This window comes from Balaenoptera musculus, chromosome 3 (assembly GCF_009873245.2).
Source record: "Balaenoptera musculus isolate JJ_BM4_2016_0621 chromosome 3, mBalMus1.pri.v3, whole genome shotgun sequence".
Lineage (NCBI taxonomy): Eukaryota > Metazoa > Chordata > Mammalia > Artiodactyla > Balaenopteridae > Balaenoptera > Balaenoptera musculus.
Genome location: NC_045787.1, coordinates 21,080,368 through 21,098,585, shown reverse-complemented (window position 1 = coordinate 21,098,585; position 18,218 = coordinate 21,080,368). Strand labels below are relative to the sequence as shown.

The following is an 18,218-nucleotide window of genomic DNA, read 5'->3' as shown; positions in this document are numbered from 1 at the left end:
TATAAGAAAGTCTATCAATATATTACATATCTTTAGCTCCTAAAACTAGCTCCTTTAAAGCTCTTTTATCTTTTAAAACATAATTATGTGTGACAAAGTTAAGAGAAATAATTTAATTTTTGTAAAATAAAATTAAACTGAGAGTATTGGTAAATTATAGTATTGCATGTGAGACAATTATACACTTCCTTAACTCTGGAGGGGTATATCTGCTGATTTACATATGTGTAGCAAATAATACATAGCATATCAATAGGTATTAATTATATATGACTATGTTAAACTACATTGCAAAGAGAGGCACAGACAATAATCATATATATCTTGCATACCAAAAATTTTGGCAATTTTACGTCTTTGTGTTCTGATAAAAACAGGGCCTCTTTATTTTCAATTTACAATATTTAGTTAATTATCAGAATAAACAGCAGCAGGAGTGCTTTCAATGTTGGGATTTACCTTTGAATTCACATTTCCAGTTAGCAATAAATGTATTAATTGAAAATTGTATGTGTACTGTATTCAGTGAAAACTTGTTTTCTGTCACAGTATTTTCAATCAATTAGTGCACATTCATCTTTATGATAAATTTTGCTTTTGACTTTTTTAGATAGCTCAATAATAGTAACAATATTATTAAGGAATATTTAAATTTAAAAAAATGAAAGATAAGTGATTTTTTTTTAGCAGCATAATTCAAACAAATTTCTTGAAACATGTACCATGGTCTAACACACCACATTCCCAGTAATATGGTTTCATAAACATAGCTTCAAATTTCTAAGTACTTAAGTGTCTGTGTTTGGGTGGGGATTCATGTAGGTACATCTGTTATACAAGTGACTGCAACAGATGCAGATGACGCCAACTATGGAAATAGTGCCAAAGTGGTCTATAGCATATTGCAAGGACAGCCATATTTTTCAGTGGACCCAGAATCAGGTAACAACATCTAATACTTGGTCTCTTTCTCATTACGCAATACATCTGGATGCACATTTATAGATTTTTCTATATTTAAAAAGCTATTAAGTGTCATGTTTTTATTTATTCCTTATATTGATAGTTATTCCATGGATACAGAAGCAGAATTCCTATTATTTAAAAAGATTTGAATCCTTAGCCCTTTAGACTAGTATTTATTGAGTTTAAATTTATTACATTAAATACAAAATTTCACAGAGATTCAACACATTACATGTCTTAGGAAATACTCAAAACCAAAAAAAAGTGACAATCATCAAAATTAAGCTTATTCATCTAAAGACTTTTGACTAAAGTTAGTTTTTCTAGTCAAAAGGATAATTAAATTGATTAGCAAAAATTTCTTCCTGAACAACAGCCCATGGAAGAATTTTTTTCTGTTCTGTGAATTATGTTAAATTGGTTATGTATGGATTGAAAGACTTATCTAGGTACACTGACATCTTATCATCTGTTTGTTCTGATTAATGTCTGTAAAATGGATCTTGCATGGCTTAATTTTAAAACACAGTGATTGAACTGCAAAATATTTGTCTATTTTTTCCAAAAGGCATAATAAAAACTGCATTACCAGACATGAGCAGAGAAAATAGAGAGCAGTACCAAGTGGTTATACAAGCCAAAGACATGGGTGGCCAGATGGGAGGCCTTTCTGGAACCACCACAGTGAACATCACTCTGACAGACGTCAACAACAATCCTCCTCGATTTCCCCAGAGTAAGAGAGGTTTCAGTGATACCATGTGGAAAGTTTCTCAAACACACTATGAACAGTTTAATACTTTTACTAGTAGTTTCACTATTAGTTTATGGATAAAGATGAATCCACAACCCCTCCTCCCACAGAATATCATGATTTCCCACAAATTAATTAAAAGTGACTAGAATCATTTCATCATTGAGTAGGTAATGGAGAAAACAAGGAAATGAGGTTCTTTTTGGCAACTTTAATTATCTTCTTCTACCTTTTGAAGAGTTATAAAATTTTCCGGACTACCTTTCCCAACATTTCCTATGATCATCTAGTTCTTTTTCTTATCTATTTCCTGGTTATGAGCGTGGACTCTCAAGTCTGACCACCAGGCTGCAAATCCCATGTCTATCACTTGTCTTGCCTCAGTTCTCTTGTTTGTATGTAAGAATTATAATCCTTATTTAATCAATTCTAAAACACAGGTTGTTGATGTTTTAACGTCTCTGAACTCAGATACTATATTAAAATCAATGCAAGTTAGTTTAATTGGCCACATTTTTCTTTCTTATTGGCCCCACAGTCTCATGAAATAACCTTGGTTGTGATGGCATCTGAGATATGTTAGAGTTGCTGGTATCTGTTACCTACTTGTGAAGATAAATCAGTTAATAGCCTTTCAGTTGTCACGATTTCTATGTTAAACCATGGATTCTTTGCAAGCCATGAGGTCCTACAAAAACAGACTCATTCTCTGCTGAAAATATTTCTATGTTGCAGCAAATAAAATTATAAGAGGTCCCATCTTAAAACGTTCTGTTAAGGGCCCTGAAATTTCAATTTATAACATTGATTCCAATAGAGTAAAGCATTTTTTTCAAGCTAATCAAATTTGAAATACTTGATGATACAGCTCTGGATGGTGGACATATACAAATGATAAATATTAAAAAATAAACTTTGCTAAGAATATGAATAATAAGACTAATTAACATAAATCTAAACTTTGCATTCAGGTTCCTTAAACATAAACTGAAAAAGTATGATGTGATGAATTCTCAAATGACTTGCCACTCTATAATTTTATGATCTATTATAATCTCAGCAGAAGGTTTGGAACTCGTAATAGTAAAAATGTTCTTGAACTAAGAACTGGGCTAAGCATGTTAAAGACGTCATTTCATGGAATCTTCATAAACAAACCTATGAGTTAATAGCTATCATCATCTCTATTTTACAGATGTGTAAATTAAGGGTTAGAGAATTTAACTAACTGCCTAGTGATGAAAATTCAAATCCAGGGCAGTTGGATTTAGAAGTCCCTCTTCTAACCACCAAGCAAATTGGAAAAGAACAGACTTTGAAGTCAGGGAGACTTAGTTTTGCCTTCTGCTTTTCCCAGCTTTACAGGATGATTTCCTTGAGCCTTACCTGAGGATAATACACCTGCCTTCATTCTATAAGGACTAATGTTAGAATTAAATAAATTAACATAGAGGGCCTTTGGCCTTATATAGATTTCAACACATATTAAATGTTTAAAACATTTCTAACTTTCATTAATATTTTTTGTGATATTTTCCTATTATCTCTTAAATAAATCCTCACAAACTAAAATGCTTTCATGAACAGCACAATGTAATGGCTGAAACTGCAGGAGACAGAAACGCTCATATCCCACTTAAAGACATTAACAAGCAAAAAAAAAAAAAAAAAAAAAGAAGTAACTTGCTGTGTATGGATTTATTTTTTCTATCCCTGAGTTAGAATATAGAATAAATGGCATGTTCTAAATCATTTAGTATAAGTAAAAATGTGTAATGACAATGTTGAATGCTTCAAATAAGCAGTAAATAATTGTTTTCCTTGCCCTCTTAAGTCAAAAGTTCTGGATTCTAGTATCAGGACTACCATCTATTATCTAAATAACCTTGAGACATTCACTTAATCTTTCTGGAACATATATTTCTCATTTACAAAATGAGAGTACTCTGCCTTTATAAATTATTTTTCTAACTTAATAAATCTATAATTTTTGACAGCTTACAATTCAATATGACGAAAAACTCTCCTAATTTGAAATTAATTTATTTAAGTAAAAAAGGCAGAGGAAATGAAAGATTTTTGTTATCTAAAGATGAAACAGCTTTGATTTAATTTTCAGGTACGTATCAATTTTATTCTCCTGAGTCTGTACCTCTTGGAACTCATCTTGGAAGGATAAAAGCCAATGACCCTGATGTGGGGGAAAATGCTGAGATGGAATACAGCATTGCTGAAGGAGACGGAGCAGACATGTTTGATGTCGTCACTGACAAGGATACACAGGAAGGGATTATAACTGTCAAACAGGTTTCTTCTTGCTGTCTTCATTTCCTCATTGAGTGCTTTATAGTTTATTTTTGCTTTTCAAGGAAGAAAAGCCTAGGATTTATTTTTCCCATCCTTTACATGCTTCTATCCTTCATATAAGTGGGAATAGTTGCGATTTCACTTCAAATAAGTGAAGCATCTTTATCATTGACACTTAAAAACTGATATAAAACCTCAACAGCTTGTGCTTATAGTAGACAAAAATCAAACAAGGATTAGATACTCTCAAAAGTCTTTCTTTTATATTGCACCATGGTATTATTTCATTCACTGTTTAAAATATTTAAATTGTTAAGTGTGATGGTTTATTAAAATAGATGAAGCCTGAAGATGCTTGATTTTTAAAGCAGTGGAGAACATTATAAAGCGTTACACAGAATAATCAAGCTAAATATTGATTACTTTATATCACCCTAATTTCCCTTTCATTCACAGCTTTTTTTCCACAGTGTTCAGATTAATAATTTTTTTTTTCTTTTTAAAACACAGTTTTAGAACTGTAGGACTTAAGGAAGCAACTTATGTGAATGGTTTGTTAAATCTCAATTTTATGTTTCTGCTGATTTTAAATTTTTATAACTTTAATAATAATAATATAGTAATAAATAGCCTATGTATTAGATACTTCATTTACCTATGACTACCAAAATGTAAAATGCATTACTAAGTGTGAATCAATCTTAATGTGTATACTATTATATTGAATTACTCCTTATAAATGTGTAAGGCAAAAAAAAAATTTCCTAATTTATTTTTTATACCCATGAAGCAATAATTGGGAAAGTTATTTAACCAGAATTACTGGGACTATTAAGAGAGATGGTTATTAAATTTTGAAATTGTCTTCCATTTTTATGTCTGCTATATTATACTAATTTTTCTTATTTTATTTAACTTCAGAATTTAGATTATGAAAACAAAATGCTGTACACTTTAAAAGTGGATGCAAGTAACACTCACCCTGATCCACGATTCCTGTACCTGGGACCTTTCAAAGACACAGCTGTGGTCAAAATATCTGTGGAAGATATGGATGAGCCTCCTGTGTTCAGTAAAATTTTTTACTTGATAGAAGTAGATGAAGATGTAAAGGAAGGCAGCATCATTGGACAGGTTACAGCATATGACCCAGATGCCATGAACAATTTAATAAAGTAAGTATTTTGAGAAAACTTAAGTTTGAAGAAAAATGATAATCTCACTATTTATAAGCTGTGTGAAAAAAAAATGTACCATGTATGATCAAGTACAGTAATACAACCAAACACTTCCATAGCACAGACTTTTAGCTGGGTTGTCTTCTAAGTGCTCTGGATATATTATTTCATTTGACTCTTATCACATATTACAAGGTAGCTCTTATTATTATATCTTTCTGTAGATGATAAGACTAAGGTACCGAACATTTAAATAACTTGCCAAATAATTAGTCACTGGCAAAGCTGGGTTTGAGGTTCAGGCTGTCTGGCTCCAGTGTCTGTGATTCTAATCCCTTAGTTATTGATGTAATTCTTGTCTCATTGCCCTTCTTAGATAAATCATAGTTCGAATAATAAGATATCTAAACAAATACATTAGAAAAGAAGTTCTTCTAGAAAAGCTTAAGAGATACCTTGAAAATTGATGAAAAACGTCTTTTGAAAATAGTCCCTAGGCACATTTTACATCAAAACTTTTGAGAAGCAAAATATCAATTATATTCTATTAATAAAACAGAGAATTGGTAAAACGAGTAATGATATTTGAGAACAGTAAAACTATTAAAAATTGGTATAGTATAGTGCAGAATAGTGTAATACTTTCTCAAAATTTGAATATTGTATTAACCATTTAAAAGTTTTCAAATATGCCAGAAACTATGCTTAAGGAGAATATAAATATAGTTGTGACATAGATGATGAATAGGATGGGTGGATGAAGATGGGTAGGTATGTTGATGAAGACAAAAGAGACAGACAAATAAATATTTGTCTGTTAATATGTGGGTAGTAAAATGCCTAAAATTATGCTTTGTTTAAAATTTAATTTTTTATACAACAAGAACTGACTGTATAGCACATGGAACTGTACTAAATATCTTGTAATAACCTGTAATGGAAGGGAATGTAAAAAAAAGAATATATATATTTATATGTATATATAACTGAATCATTTTGCTGTATACCTAAAACTAACACAATATTGTAGTAAATAAACTATATTTCAATAAATTTTTGGATCAAATTTAATTTTTAATTAAGGAAAATAAATGGTTAAATATTTATTGGGAATGCCCAGATTTCCTGGAATTCATGTCATACCATCATACATAGAAAATCAGTGAGCACAATACTAAGTATATAAGTATTAAATTTAGTTTAAGATGTAATAACTATTCATGTTAATTTACAAAGCCACGTTTGTTGCACTAAATATACCCTAATTTATATTTAATTTGTTGGTCTAATATATTTTTAAAATAAAGAAAGTTTGTGAAATTTTAATCTGTAGTTAGTACTCAGTTTAGCTTGAAATATTTGGTTAGTTTTAGGTTAATTAGAATAGAATTCACTTAACTTTCTCTTTTAAAAAATGTTCAGGTTCAAATTATATATTTTGTATATTGTTAATTAATTTAAAAACATGACTTATAATGATACCAATGCATAAAAGATTATTTTACTCTGACACTTTTGTATCAGTATACATGAAATGGATTAATTTAAAATCTTCGTATTATATAAAACAAAACTCCCAAAATGAAATGGATAAGTAATCTAGTTTTCCAGTGGTCTACACATATGTTCCAGCATTTTTATATCCAAAATGTTTATTTATGTTTTACTGAAATTGAGTGTGGCTGATTGGTTTTGGCATTTCTTATATGTGCATTTATTTTTGTAAGTAACAAAAAGAAGTTTAAAGTGTTTTTGTGTTCTTTGCAATATTGAAATAGAAATAAATCACCACTTATATTAAAAATGGATAAGGGATTGTCCATACCAATAGCTATAAATGCTCAGTAAGTATCTGTTCTTGATAGATTTTGCAATTTCCAAAAAATAGTAGTCAATGTCTTTTCTACTTCAATTGTGGCACCAGATTCATGACATGAGACAAATATTTTGCCTATCCTTTCCTCTATAAAATAATTGTTATCATTTATTGAGCCCTTGCTATGAGCTGGACACTATCCAAATAGCTTTATATTTATTAGATCATTTAAACCTCATCACAACATTATAAGGTGAGTACAACTGTTATCACCTACATTTTTAAAAAAATTTATTTTATATTGGAGCAAAGTTGATTAACAATGTTGTGTTAGTTTCAGTTGCACAGCAAAGTGATTCAGTTACACATATTTATGTATCTATTATTTTTTCAAATTCTTTTCCCATTTTGGTTATTACAGAACACTGAGCCGAGTTCCCTGTGCTGTACAGTAGGTCCTTGTTGATTATCTAATTTTAAATACAGTAGTCAGGCTCACAGACTTAAAGAACGAACTTACGGTTAACAGGGGTGAAGGGGGAGGGAGAGGGATAGATTGGCAGTTTGGAATTGACACATACACCTACATTTTAAAAAAACATAAACTGAGATGCAAAGAGTTTAAGGAACTTTACTAAGGACACTGTACAAATAATTAGCAGACTGAGGTTCAAACTACTGATGATCTGAATGCACAACCAATTCTATAGCAGATACATTCTGCGTTCTTACTGACCTAATTATTAATTAGAGATAATTAATATTGTTTCACATTCATAATCTGCTTTGACCGACCTCAGGGGTACAAAGCAAAGCCTCAAGGACAAAATTATACAAAAAGCAAAATATGGCTTTTGTCCCTCAGAATTTGGTCTAGTTTTTCATCATTTTTTCCATTTCCCACAATAGGAAATTTCTTTTTTTTCCTTCCAGTTTTATTGAGATATAATTGACATATAGCACTGTAAAAGTTTAAGGTGTACAGCGTAATGATTTGATGTGCATACATCATGAAACGATTACCGCAATAAGTTTAGTGAGCATCTATCACCTCATATAGATACAAAGTTAAAGAAACAGAAATTTTTTTTTTCTTTCTGAAGAGAACACTTAGGATTTACTCTTTAACAACTTCCATATATAACATACAGCAGTGTTAATTATATGTATTATATTGTATATTATATCAATATCACTAGTACTTACATATAACTGAAAATTTGTACCTTTTGGCTGCCTTCATCCAATTCTCCCTCCACCTACCCCCACCTCTGGTAACCACAAATATGATCTTTCTTTATGAGTTTGTTTTTAAAGTATAATTTTCTTACAACACTATGTTTTTTCCTGTTGCACAACATAGTAATTCAAAATGTCTATACATTTCAAAATGATCACCATGATAAGTCTAGTTACCAACTGCCACCTTACAAAGGTATTACAAGGTTATTAACTATATTCCCCACACTATACATTTCATACCTATGGCTCATTTATTTGCCAAGTAGGAGTTTGTACCTCTTAATCTCCCTCACCTATTTCTTTCCTCCCCTATACCTTCCCCTCTGGAAATTATCTGTTCTCTGTATCTACAACTGTTCCTGTTTTGTTATATTTGATCATTTGTTTTGCTTTTTAGATTTCACGTACAAGCGAAATCGTACAGTTATGTGACTTTCTCTGACTTATTTTATTTATTTACTCTAGATCCATCCATGCTGTCATAAATGGCATAATTTCATTCTTTTGATGGCTAAGTAATATTCCATTGTGTATATATGCATATATACCACATCTTCTTTATCCATTCATTTATCACTGGGCACTTAGGTCGCTTCCATATGTTGGATATTGTAAATAATGCTGCAATAAATGTAGGGGTGCATATATCTTTTCTAATGAGTGTTTTCTTTTTCTTTGGATAAATACCCAGGTGGAATTGCTGGATCATATGGTAGTTTGGTTTTAATAGTTTTGATGAATCTCCATACTGTTTTCCATATCGGCTGCACCAATTTATATTCCCACCAACAGTGCATGAAGGTTCCCTTTTGTACACATCCTGTCAACCTTCGTTGTTTGTTGTTTTTTGATAATAGCATTACGACAGTTGTGAGGTGATATCTCATTGTGGTTTTAATTTGCATTTCCCTGATGATGAGTGATGTTGAGCATCTTTTCATGTGCCTGTTCACCATCTATATGTCTTTGAAAACACATCTGTTCAGAACCTCTGCCCATTTTTTAAACAGGCTGTTTGGTTTTTGTATATTTTGGCTATTAACTACTTATTGGATCTATTTTGGCTATTAACCACTTATTGGATCTATCATTTGCAAATATCTTCTCCTGTTCAGTAGGCAGCCATTTCATTTTGTTGATTGTTTCTTTCACTGGGCAAAAACTTTTTAGTTTGATTAGGTCCCATTTATTTATTTTTGCTTTTGTTTCCCTTGTCTGAGTAGATATATCCAAAAAATATTACTAAGACCAATGTCAAAGAGTTTATTGCCCATGTTTTCTTTTAGAACTTTTATGGTTGCAGTTCTTACATTTAAGTCTTTAATCCATTTTGAATTTATTTTTATGCATGGTGTGAAAAAGTAGTCCAGTGTGACTCTTCTACATGTATGTGTCCAGTTTTCCCAGAACCACTCATTGAAGAGAATATCTTTTCTCCATTGTATATTCTTGCCTCCTTTGTGGTAGATTAATTGCCCATGTAAGTGCAGGTTCACTTCCAGGGTCTCTATTCTCTTCCAATGATTTATGTGTCTGTTTTTGTACGAGTACCATACTGTTTTGATTACTGTAGCTTTGTAGTATAGTTTGAAATCAGAGCTCATGATACCTCCAGCTTCGTTCTTCTTTCTCAAGATTGTTTTGGCTATTCAGAGTCTTTCGAGTTTCATACAAATTTTAGAATTATTTCTTCTAGTTCTGTGAGAAATGACTTTGGTATTTTGATAGGGATTGCATTGATTCTGTAGGTTGCCTTAGGAAATATGGATATTTTATACACATTATACACAAAACTGATTCTTATAATCCATGAACATGGTATATCTTTCCATCTGTTTGTGTATTCTTCAATTTCTTTCATCAGTGTTGCATAGTTTAGCAAGTACAGGTCCTTAACCTCTTTAGTTAGATTTATTCCTATGCATTTTATTCTTTTTGATGTGATTGTAAATGGTATTGTTTTCTTAATTTCTCTTTCTGATAGTTCATTTTTAGTGTCTAGAAATACAGATTTCTGTATATTATCAATAATTTTGTATCTTCCAACTTTTGCAAATTATTGATGAGTTCTAGTATTTTTTTTGGTGGCATCTTTAGGATTTTCTAAGTGTAGTATCATGTCATCTGCAAACAGTGACAGTTTTTATTCTTCCTTTCTAATTTGGATGACTTTTATTTCTTTTTCTTGTCTGACTGCTGTGGCTAGGACTTCCAAAACTATGTTGAATAAAAGTGGTGAAAGTGTGTATCCAGGTCTTGTTACTGATTTTAGAAAAACTCTTTCAGCTTTTCAACACTGAGTATGATTTTAGCTGTGGGCTTGTAATATATGGCCTTTATTATGTTGAGGTAAATTCCATCTATACCCACTTTGTGGAGAGATTTTTTTATCATAAATGAATGTTGAATTTTGTCAAATGCTTTTTCTGCATCTATTGAAAGGTCCTATGATTTTTATTCTTCAATTTGTTAATGTGGTATATCACATTGACTTGCAAATATTGAACCATTCTTTCTTCCCTGGGATAAACCCCATTTGATCATGGGGTATGAACCTTTTAATGTATTGCTGAATTCATTTTGCTAACATTTTGTTATGGATTCTTGCATCTACATTCATCAGTGGTATAGGCTTGTAATTTTTTTGTGTGATCTTCATCTGGTTTTGGTATCAGAATGACGCTGACCTCTTAGTACGAGTTTGGAAGCATTCATCCCTTTTTAATTTTTTGGAATATAGTTTGAGAGATTGGTGTTAACTTTTCTATAAATGTTTGGTAGCATTCATCTGGGAAAATATCTGGTCCTGGATTTTTGTTTGTTGGGAATTTTTTTTTTAGTTACTGATTCAATTTTATTACTGATAATAAAATAATAATTTTCTATTTCTTCCTGGTTCAATCTTGGGAGGTTGCACATTTCTAAGAATTTGTCCATTTCTTCTAGGTTGTCCATTTTCTTGGTGTATAATTGTTCATAGTAATCTCTTATGATCCTTTGTATTTCTGTGGTGTAGGTTGTAACTTCTCTTTTTTCATTTCTGATTTTGCTAATTTGGGCCCTCTCTCTTTCTTCTTAATGAGTATGGCTAAAAGTTTATCAATTTTGTTTATCTTTACCAAGAACCAGCTCCTAGTTTTAGTGATCTTTCCTGTTGTGTTTTTTGGTTTTTTGGTCTCTATTTCATTTATTTCTGCTCTTATCTTTATAACTGCTTTCCTTCTACTAACTTTGGATTTTATTTTTTCTTCTTTTCCCAGTTCCTTTAGATGTAAAGTTAGGTTGTTTCTTTGAGGTTTTTCTTGTTTCCTGAGATAGGCTTTTCTTGCTATACACTTCCCTCTTAGGCCTGTTTTTGCTGTATCCCAAAGGTTTTGGGTCATTACGTTTTTTTCACTTAGTCCATTTCTATTTAAAGTAATTATTGACAGGTATGTACCTAGTGCCATTTTGTTAATTGTTTTAGGGTTGTTTTCATAGTTCTTTTTGTTCCTTTCTTCTTCTTTTGCTTTCTTCCTTTGTGATTTAATGACTGTCTTTAGTGTTTTGCTTGGATTCCTTTCTCATTTGCATGTATGTATCTGCTATAGATGTTTGAGTGGTATCAGGATGATGCTGGCCTCTTGGTATGAGTTTAGAATTATTCATTCTTCTTTAATTTTTTGGAATAATTTGAGGAGAGGTATTAACTCTTCTATAAATGTTTGGTAGAATTCATCTGTGAAGACATCTGGTCCTGAACTTTTGTTTGTTGAGAGTTACCGTGAGGTTGCTGTTACCATGAGGTTTATATATAGCCATCCATATACATATGATTATTTTAAGTTTCAGATCTCTTAAACTCAAACAGATTTTAACAACCCTGCATTTTTACTCCCCAGCCCCACTCCACAGTTACTGTTTTGACATCATATTTTACATTTTTTTGTTTTGTGTATCCCTTAGTTATTTATTGTATATATAGATGATTTTACTACTTTGGTCTTTTAACCTTCCTACTAGCTTCATGCATCGTTGATTTACCACCTTTACTGTATACTTGTCTTTACAAATGAGATTTTTCCTTTTGTAATTTTCTATTTCTAGTTCTGCTTTTCTTTTTTACTCAGAGAAATCCTTTAATTTTTCTTTAAATTTGGTTTGGTGGTGCTGAACTCTTTAGTTTTGGCTTGTCTGTAAAACTCTGGTATCTCCATCAAATCTGAATGAAACCTTGCCCGGGAGAGTATTATTGCTTGTAGGTTTTTCCCTTTTCATCACTTTTAATATACTGTGTCACTCCCTTCTGGCCTGTGTAGTAACTGCTGAAAAGTTGACTGATAGCTTTATGGGAATTCCTTTGTACATAATTTGTGGTTTTTCCCTTGCTGCTTTTAATATTCTCTCTTTAATTTTTGTAATTTAGTTACAATATGTCTTGGTGTGGTCCTCTTTGGGTTGATCCTGTTTTGGACTCTGCTTCTTGGCCTGAATGCCTGTTTCCTTTCTCAGGTTAGGGAAGTTTTCTGCTATAATGTCTTCAAATATGTTCTCTGCCCCTTCCTCTCTCTTCTCCTTCTGGACCCCAAAATGTGAATCTTAGTATGCTTAATGTTGTACTAGAGGTCTCTTAAGTTGTCCTCCTTTATTTTTATTATTTTTTTTTCTTTTTGCTGTTCAGCTTCAGTGATTTCCACTACTCTGTCTTCTTCCAGCCTGCTGATCTGTTCTTCTGTATCATCTAATCTGTTGATTCATTCTGGTCTATGTTTTATTTCAGTTATTGTATTCTTCATGTATTTTGGTTCTTCTTTATATTTTTTTAACTCTGTTAAAATTTTCTAACTTGTCACTTTGTTCATCCAATCTTCTCCTAAGTTCTTTGAACATTTTTATGATCATTACCTTGAACTCTTTATTGTGTTGATTGCTTCTCTCCACTTCACTTACTCCTTCTTGTGGGGTATTATCTTGTTCCTTCATTTGGAACGTATTGCTCTGTCACCTCATTTTGCCGAATTTGCTGTTTTTATTCCTATGTATTTGGTAGGTTGGTTACATTTCCTGACCCTGGAAGTGACCTTTTGTAGTAGATGTCCCATGTGCCCCAGGAGTGCACTCCCCTCTGGTCACCAGAGCTATATCCTCTAGGGGTGCCCTCATGTGGCCTGCATGGTTCTTCTGTTGAGGCAGATTGAGTATTGCAGATGGTCTGGTAGGAGTGGCTGGCCCCAGGTCTAGTTGGTTACCAGGCCCTGCCTTGTGTGGAGGCTGCAGGCTGCTGGGTCTCAAGGGGCAGGGTGACATGGTAGCTGGCTCTGGGGCCCCAGATATCCCGGGGCTATTACTGGCCCACAGGTGGGCAGAGTTGGTGACTGTGGTGATTGTGGGACCAGGGGTCATGAATTTCATGTCAGCCTGTTGTTGGACAGGGCCAGGTCCCAGGGGATCCCTGGTGTCTGCCTACGAGTGGGTGATGTTGGTTACTGTGGCTAGTTCTGGCCACTACTGACAGAGCTGAGTCTTGGAGTCTCTGGTTTCAGGGACCAGGGGCCCCAGAGTTGGTGCCAGCCTTCTGGGGGGTAGGGATGGGGCCCAGGGGATGCTGGGGCTTGTGCCTGCCCACTGGTTGATAAGGCTGGTCCCAGGGCAAGTGCCAGCCCACTGGTGGGTGGAGCATATTAGTACACCTATTAAAATATCCCCAAAATCTTCCCCCAAAGTTTCCTAATTCCCATTTGTAATACTTCCCTCCCAAACATCCTGGAACCAAACCCTGTTCCCAGGTAAACACTGAACTACTTTATGGCAATATAGATTAAATTTGATTGGATTTTCTTGACTTTATACAAATGAAATCACACAGTATTTATTCTCTTCTGTCCAACTTCTTTCTTTTAGCATAACTATCTTGAGATTTTCCATATCGTTGTGTGCATTAATAGTTTAATTTTCTAATTGCTGAATAGTATTCCAAAGTGTGGAAATACCACAATTTGCTTATATGTTCACTTATTCATTGATATTTTGAGTTGTTTCAAATACTTGGATATTATAATACATTTATACACATTTGTATATAAGTACACATACAAATATTTGTGTATCAGTATTTGTATAGTTACATGCATTCACTTTTCTAGAGTAAATATCTAGGAGGGTTATGATTGGAACATGTGGTGGTTACATGTTTAACTTTTAAAGTGGTTATACAATTTTACATTCCTATCAGCATGTGTGATGGTTCCAATTTCTCTACATCCTCACCAACCCTTGGTACTGTCAAATATTTTAATTTTAGCCATTCTAATAGATATATAATAATATCTCCATTACCTTTATGGCTAATGATGTTGAGCATTTTTTTCATATGTTTATATGTCACCAATATATGTTTTTTGATGAAGTGTCTATTCAAAATTTGCCTAAATTTTACTGGGTTATGTCTTTGTTATTGATTTGAAGACACACACACACACACACAATGGATACAAGTCCTTTATCAGTTTTGATTTGCAAATATATTCTCCCCAAGTCAGTGTATTGTATATCCATTCCCTTAAAGCGACTTTCAAAAAGCAAAAATTCTCAATTTTAATAAAATCCAGTTTATTAACTTCTAAATTTATGGATGAAGCTTTTAGTGTCTTATATAGGAAGCATCTGCCTAATCTCAAAATTCTCATTCTATTTTTTTTCATGTAGGAGATTTATTGCTTTTAGTCATATTTATATCTATGATTCATTTTAAGTTAATTTTTATATGGTGTGAGTTATGGATCAAAGTTTTTTTTTCTTTTTTGTATATGGATGTTTACATTGGAAATGCAATGTTTCCTGCACCATTGGTTGAAAAGACTATAATTTTCACTGAATAAACTTTGTACATTTGTCAAAACTCAATTGTTTATATAAGTATGAAACTAACTCTGGACTCTCTCTTCTATTCCAATTATATATTTATCTATGTTTACAAAAATGGCACATTGTTGTATAGCTTTATAAAAAAAAGTCTTTAAATTAGGTAGTATTCGTCATTTAACTTTTTTTTTTCCTACCTGAAGTTGCTTGGTAATTCTAGGCCCTTTACATTTTCATATATCAAGTGCTATAAAAGAGCCTCCTGAAATTTTCATTGGGATTGTGTTGAGTCCATTGATCAATGTAGGCAGAATTGATAATACCTTAATGATACTGAATATATTAATCCATATACAATGTGCATTTCTCCACTCATGGACTGTGTTTTCAGCCATGTTTTGTGGTTTTATGTCTACATATCAAGAACATATTTTATATTTTTTGTTGCTTTATTGCACTGGCAAGAACCTCCAGGACAATGCTAAACACAAGTGATAAGAACAGAAGTCCTTTCCTTCCTCCTTGTCTTATGAAGAAATTAGTTTTTCATTATTAAGTATGATGCTGTTAGTCTATTTCTGCTTTTGTATTTAAAATATGTTCCTTATAGAATCATATAGCCGTGTTTTGCTTTATTGCACAATGTAACATTCTGTTCCTTTTGTGATGTTTAGACCATGTATATTTAATGTGACTACTGATACTATTAAGTTTAATTTATCATCTTGCTATTTGTTTTCTTATTGCTCTATCTTTTCTTTGTTTCACCTTTTTAATTTTCTGCTTTCTTTGGATTAATACTGTATTTTATTTTGCATTCCTTTTTATTTCCTTTTTTTATGTTATCACTTTCTTTTTTTTTTTTTGCTGGGTATAGAATTTTAGATTGAGGGTAGTTTTTGGTTTTTTTTCCTAGCTCTATAATAAAGATTTTTCACTGCCTTTATGTTTATTTTTCTCTTTGTAACTTAGTTGTTCCTTAGGATGCATTTAAATTTTGTCACTGGTTTTAAGCAATTTGATTACGATGTGATTTTCTATAACATGCTTCATATATTTTGTACTTGAAGTTTATTAAGCTTCTTGGATCTGTGAGTTTACGACTTTTCTCAAACTTGGAAAACTTTTCAACCACTGTTTCTTCAATAATTTTACCCTACCCTCCTCTCTTTCAGATCATTTAATTTTAATTATGTTAGGTGTCTTGAAAGTGCAACACAGCTCACTGGTGCTCTGTTTTTTAATCTCCCCACCTTAATCATTTTAAATATTTCCCATTCATCTTCATTTACAAGTTTACTATTTTTTTTCCTGCAATATCTAACCTGCTTTAATTCCATCAGAGTATAATTTTCAACTCACAGACTATAGTTTCTCCTCTAGAAGTTCTATGAAAGACATATACCTATATCTATCTATCTGTCTATATCTATATTATTTCCTTAAACTTTCCTCTAGTTAAATATATAGAATGCATTTAAAATAACTTTTTAAATATCACTGTCAGCTAATTCTGTCAACTGTGTCATTTCTGGGTTAGTTTCAATTGACAGATTTTTCTTTGCAGTCACATTTCCCATTTTTGCTTACCTGTGATTTTTGATTGCATGACAAATATTGTGTTTATGCTGTGTTAATTGTGTGATAGCTCTGCATTTCTATAAATACTATTGAGCTGTGTCCAGATGTGTGGCTAAGTTACTTGAAACAGCTTAAACCTTTTGGCCCTTGCTTTAGCAGCCCTTTGTCTAGATCTAATTTTGCCCCATAAATCAAGTAAGAGATTTCTGAGATTCTACCAAAGCCCCATGAGTTACAAGTTTTCTACTTTGGCTGATGGGAATTAGACTATTTCCAGACACATACCAGTTCAATTCTGCTCCCTCTGGCCCTTATAATTGGTTACATCTATGGCTTCATTTTATCTGCTCTCATGCATGTTCTGATTAGCACTCAGCTGAAGAGTTGAACAGGATCCTCTTCATATTTCTGTGGCTCTCTCTCTGTGAAGCTCTATCCTATGAAGTCCTCTGCCCACCAAATTCTACCCACCTTGGTCTCCCTGGACTCTCAGCATTATCTCCTGAATTCAAGGGATTGACAAGCTCCATCTGGGCTCCCACTTCCTGCATTATTGTTTAGAAACCCTCCCAGGCAGCAGCCAGTTTAGAGGATCACATCATTTCTTCCTCTTTTCTCAGGAATTACCCTCTCTGTCTCCTGGTATCTAATGCTTCAAAAATAATTGTTTCATATATTTTATTTGGATTTTAGTGGGTTTTGGCAGGGTGTGTGTGTGTGTGTGGTAAATCCAGCCCCTGTCATTTTATATTTGAAGAGGACATCCAAAATATCATTTTGAACATGTTTTTGATAATATAATTGCAGCCATTCACTTTAGAAAAAATGGATTGCATAGGTAATTTTGTAGCAAATAAGACATCTATAATTCTCCCCTCAGTAGATACTCCAGTGCTATTTATTCTACTTCCATCAAGTATTTCATCTTTTAAAGTTTATCAATCTCCTATTTTTTTTATTAAGTATAGCTTATATAATATATATGGGTTTATATATTTTACTAATTGTGAATATTTGCTAATGTCATTACAGTTCTTGATAAACTTCTATTGTATAGATAACATACTATCATGTAGGTAATGCATCACTAATGAAAATTTAGATTGTCTGGAGATTTATAACTGATAATTTCCTCATGATACAATTTTAGGAGAAAAATTTCTTGATCAGAGACTGATAGTAAAACTTGCAACCTTGCTTTATGGTATATAAAAGTGGCTGATACCTTTTTAAGTCCATAGCTCTTCCAGAAATATTTACTTTTTATAGGGTACTCAAGTCTTGAAAAAACAATGAGCTGTAAAATCTCAAGAATTTTGACAAAGGGAAGAAAAATATTTGGAGAACAGATGAATCTGAAATTATGTTCCTAAAATTATACTGTCAAGTCTGACAAAATATAAGGCCATGCCTGAAAATGTAACATTAGGCTGATTCCTGTTAGCATAAAAATGTATGCAAAAAAAGCTTTAGATATTCAATTATAGTGTAAAAATCCAGCAATAATTCAACAAGGAGACAACATTATAATATT

The 18,218-nt window shown here is 32.3% G+C and overlaps 1 protein-coding gene across 4 annotated transcripts in view; it reads left to right on the top strand.

Annotated features, from left to right (window-relative positions):
• Positions 1 to 18,218, top strand: part of CDH9 (cadherin 9) — a 125,374-nt gene that overhangs the window by 93,332 nt on the left and 13,824 nt on the right. For all 4 annotated transcript variants that reach the window (XM_036849429.1, XM_036849430.1, XM_036849431.1 and 1 more), the window contains 4 exons: positions 823 to 942; positions 1,535 to 1,702; positions 3,840 to 4,027; positions 4,949 to 5,202. In XM_036849429.1, coding sequence (XP_036705324.1) covers positions 823 to 942; positions 1,535 to 1,702; positions 3,840 to 4,027; positions 4,949 to 5,202 — 730 coding nt within the window. The remainder of the gene's footprint in view (positions 1 to 822; positions 943 to 1,534; positions 1,703 to 3,839; positions 4,028 to 4,948; positions 5,203 to 18,218) is intronic.